Source organism: Belonocnema kinseyi, chromosome 10 (genome assembly GCF_010883055.1).
Source record: "Belonocnema kinseyi isolate 2016_QV_RU_SX_M_011 chromosome 10, B_treatae_v1, whole genome shotgun sequence".
NCBI classification, from domain to species: Eukaryota; Metazoa; Arthropoda; class Insecta; order Hymenoptera; family Cynipidae; genus Belonocnema; species Belonocnema kinseyi.
Genome location: NC_046666.1, coordinates 113,647,520 through 113,652,267, shown reverse-complemented (window position 1 = coordinate 113,652,267; position 4,748 = coordinate 113,647,520). Strand labels below are relative to the sequence as shown.

The 4,748-nt window shown below is 37.3% G+C and overlaps 1 protein-coding gene across 6 annotated transcripts in view; it reads left to right on the top strand.

Moving 5' to 3' along the window:
* LOC117181399 (glycoprotein-N-acetylgalactosamine 3-beta-galactosyltransferase 1-like) overlaps nt 1–2,462 on the top strand; it is a 165,225-nt gene extending 162,763 nt beyond the window's left edge. For all 6 annotated transcript variants that reach the window (XM_033374019.1, XM_033374016.1, XM_033374015.1 and 3 more), the window contains one exon: nt 332–2,462. In XM_033374019.1, the coding sequence (XP_033229910.1) occupies nt 332–875 (544 nt within the window). In that variant the 3' untranslated portion in view covers nt 876–2,462. The remainder of the gene's footprint in view (nt 1–331) is intronic.
* The last annotated feature ends 2,286 nt before the right edge of the window (nt 2,463–4,748 follow it).

Genomic DNA, 4,748 nt, shown 5'->3' with positions numbered 1-4,748 from the left:
AACGTTGTTTATTTTAAATTGAAATGAAGCATACAAAAATTTGTTGACAATAATTGTTTTTTTTTTAAATTTTGGCAGCGTATGGTATGCAATTTAACCTTTAAACATAATTTCCGGCCAATTTCCGCTGCGACTACGTTTAACAAATCTCATTCGGTTGGCCAATTTCTGGTCACTTTTTTGAGAACGACCTTTGTTGATATGATTCATCTTTTGAACATCGTCTTCAATAAATTGATGGTTTCAACGGCAGTATAACTTGTTCTGGAAATTATTTTCAAAGATTAAATTGCATACAATACGCTACCTAAATAAACATATGTTTTTCCAGGTACGTAGTAGTAGAAAACTTGAGGTATATGCTGTCGTCATACAATTCCATGTCGCCGTTGTATTTTGGATGCAGATTTAAACCATTTGTCAAGCAAGGTTACATGAGCGGTGGTGCAGGATACGTGCTTAGTAGGGAAGGTCTTCGAAAATTTATTCAAGAAGGCTTACCAAACAAGAACAGTTGTCGTCCGGATAATGGTGGTGCAGAAGATGTCGAGATGGGAAAATGTTTAGAAAAAGTCGGAGTGCGCGCTATGGACACTCGTGATCCACATGGTCGTGGAAGATTTTTCCCATTTGTGCCAGAGCAACACCTCATACCGAATCATCTTGATAAAAACTTCTGGTATTGGAAGTACATTTATTATGACACCAAAGATGGTTTAAATTGCTGTTCTGATAGTGCCATATCTTTTCACTATGTTTCTCCTAATATGATGTACGTGCTGGAGTATTTAATCTATCATCTAAGGCCATATGGAATATCACACAGCATTGAAGAGATGTCATCTGGAAGACCAAGGCATTTTAACAATTACTAGTCTTGGCCATTAAAATACTGATAACGTTGTCAAATTGTTTTGGTAAAATGCGCTTCACTGCTATTCATTCCTATTAGGCAAGATGTGTCTAGGATAATAAGAATAAATTTAAATAAAGAACATTTTGCCTATTTAAGATGTTCATATAGGGTGTTTTTTAAAATAATGAAATACTCCTTTTTATATACAAGGAGTCAAAAAGGAAAAAAGGCTCAATGTTTAAGAATTGTAATATAAAACAAAACGTTTATTCTCTGTCCCACTCTCTCGTATTTTTCTTAAAGACACGTATTATTTTAATATCAGACCAACATAAGAGGCCCACTGAATTATATTCGATAAAACTAATTTCGCATATATATATTTTGAAATCTCAAACTCAAGCGATATCGCTAACCTGAAATTGTATGTGATCCTATTTCTCTGATTGTCACAGGTTTGAAAGAAGACCAAAATTTTAACAACAAAATTAAAAAATTGGCTCCGGTAAAGTTTTTATTCGAAAAACCTAATACTTCTTTTTTGTGTATTTTTGTTGAATAACCTATATATAATAGTCAGTATAATTTAAATGCACTATAAAAATATTACTCCACCTTTTTAATTTGATGGAAAAAGTTAGAATAGTGCTAAATTTTACTTGTGTATTTATTACCTCTTTTCTCGTGTTCGAAATTGTTTTACGGATTCTCATATGATCACTTGCTCATCGGTAGAATAAGCTTAAAAAAGTTCAAGGAAAGCCATGAAACGAGAAGTCAGAATCAAATTTGTGTAAATATTGTCTTTAAAGCATTGCTATGGGTAATATGGTTGATATTTATTAGTATCTTTCCCTTAAGTCTATTGATTGCTCAAACCACCATAAATATACTTGGGGAGAAAACAAAACATGCAAAATAAACAAAGTGGCAAGAACTAAGCAGTTTTCGTTATTTTTGTAGAAAATCAGGGGTCAACTTGCAAACCAACGTTTCTAGAAACATCAGCAACATGATTTAAAATGCAAAGAAATCATAATATTATTGAAACTTTTCTTTTACAAAATTGGGAAAAATAGAATAATATTTTTCTGGCAATATGTTTAGCTTATATAAATTAGTATACTATGATGGAGCACGCTTGGATTCTACGGACGGTATACCCTGAACAATCTTGAATGTGCTTGTGCTGTATTAGGCGATTTGGAACTACCATGAAGCTTCTGTCAGCAAGAGAAAAAGTCTTAAACATCTAACATTATTATGATCATGTTCGATTTTTAATAATGCTTCAAACCCGTCCCAATTTTTGTCTTGGCCAGAGGTCCTTAATGGAGGGCCCCAATCTTAGGGAAAACCGGGTGTAATCGCTTAAAATGGCCCCGTACCACCTAGATTAATCCCGGTAAACTTTCCGTGAAGTCCAACACATTGATTTTTATAAATAAAAATTAATAATCAGCGTATAAATTGCCACCGAATTATGAATACAAGACCAAATTCATGCGAAAATGCTAGTCAATTTCGAACGCTTAATTTGTATTTGTATCAAGGAATAATTGTCCAAGGATTAATAAAGTTTGGCTATGCTTTTGTACGTATCAAATTTACAGTATTCCAATATGTTACCTACATTAAAGAAAATATTCAGATCCGTTATACCCTATTTCAATTCCATACTTAGCAAGTTCAATCTTACACTTATTAAATCAGAATTTTGCCTTCGTATGAGTGATTAGAAAAAATATGCTGCTTTGAGCAATGATTTTTGGTATGAAAAAATAAATGCAAAACTTGGTCTTAAGGCTTACTGTAACACAGAACGTACCACTATTATTCTACTCGTAGGTTGAAACAGTCCAATATCAATTATTTAACTGTTTACAAACGTTTTTGCAACTAACTTTTTATGCCGATAAACATTTATATGGTGCAGGAAGCATTCCCGTATAAACTTCTTTGATAGAAACTTAGTGGCGTACGCGATAGCATGTAAGCTTCCGAGCAGGAGGTCTGGGGTTCGATACTTCTACTAGTACAAATGGAAATTTTTCTATGTACTTCTACCGGGACTTTGGTGGTACAGAACCCACCTTATACACAAAAGAGTCTCAAAACAGTACACTAAAAAGAGGCTAGTTACCTCCCAAGGAAGTGCCTCCATATAGAAGGGTCTATCATTAGGGTTCACTATTCGAGTAATGAACACACACACAGCAAAGGGGTCCGCATCATACAATGTGCAATGGGCTATTTCTGGTAACTGTGAGACATATCTACAGAACGTTGAAAACAAAGCAATCCAATGAGCTATGAAAATTTGGTGTGGGTGGCCAGATTCGGTGTATGGTCCTAGGAATAAACAGTGATGCGATACAATAGGTTTTATAGCTTGATTTTTTGATATTCTATCTGGCTTAACAAAATACACTCATAAATGAGTCTTAGTATTCAAACACTAATACGTCGTTTCTGTAAAATTTAAGGTAAAGAGAGCTTCCCAGTAAAAAGAAACTAATTCGGACGAATTTAAAAAAATAGACTAGGATACAATTACGCCTGAGTTGAAGTCGAACTCCAAATTGCGTAAATTCTTCAGCTCGAATATAGTTAAAGGCTGGTCTATTTAATTGAATTCGACATAAAGCATCAGTTGTCAGTCGAGCGTTACAAACAGCTCAAGGCCAGCACTCTCAGCACGTTGGTTGCATCAGGTTACATCATGCATCTGGACTTATACTCTTAGGATAGCTGGTTTGAGTCTCGAGGCATACAAGTTTCATTTTTTTTCATGAATTTGATTATGAATCACATTTCACTTGCCCATAGAACAAGCATGCGGAATTACTCCAGATGATGTTTCTGCAGCCATGGCCCCCTGTAAAAGTGCTTTGATTTTTATTTGTGAGCCGCCCTAAGCCGTCACCCATTTTGGTTCCACTGGAATCTAGGGAAACTAAGAACACCCCCGACAGAGCAGCGCTTACAAGGGAAGGGGGGTATGGGATTTGACTTGATGGCCTAAAGTCTGCGTCAAAACATCTCCTTTGTGACTCCGGCGTGTCCACCTTGACTGAGATGGGCACGCCGGGGTGTTCATGGAGATGTTAACCCTGGTGCTAAGGATACTAGATCCGTGGTGTAAGAAGACTGGACTATCGGTCAATCCGAGTATGACAGACGTAGTTTTATGCACCAGAAGGTATAAGTGGGGAACCACGAGTAAATTGAAACTGGTAGGGCAACAACTGGAAATCAAAGTACGAGCTAAATATCTAGCAGTTATTCTGGTTAAGAAGCTGTCATGGAAGGAGCACCTAGAAAAAAAGTGCAAGAGGCTAGTAGCGACTCTTTGGCTCTATAGGAGATCCATGGGAAATAGCTGGGGCTTGTAACCGGAAACACTTATGTGGATCTACACAGCAATCCTGCCACCCAGGCTAACCTATGTGGCGGTGGTGTGGTTGAGCAGGGTCGAACTGTCCACTGTGAAGTCTCGACTGGAAAAAGGATCAGGGGACTGATTCTGAGATGTATCACTGGTGCCTTGAATTCGACACCCACGATGGCTTTGAGGACAATAGTAGGTTTGGAGCCCCTCCATCCTACTATCAAGGCCGTGGCTGTGAAGGCGGCCTGGAGATTAAATATGGTAAATAATAGCAGTATCCCGACAGTATTGCCGATACCAATTAATATCGCGAGGAGGCCGGCAATGACCATGCTCAGGGACAAAATATCTACTCGTGGCTACCTCTTCGACTAGAAGTATCGAGTTAGCCTATCCAAGAAAGAGGAATGGTTTAGCTCCAGTGCACCTACAAGGAAAAAGAGTGTGGTAATAAAGTAAATGTTTTCAGGGCTGCTATTCTGGTGCTGAATGGAACAACGA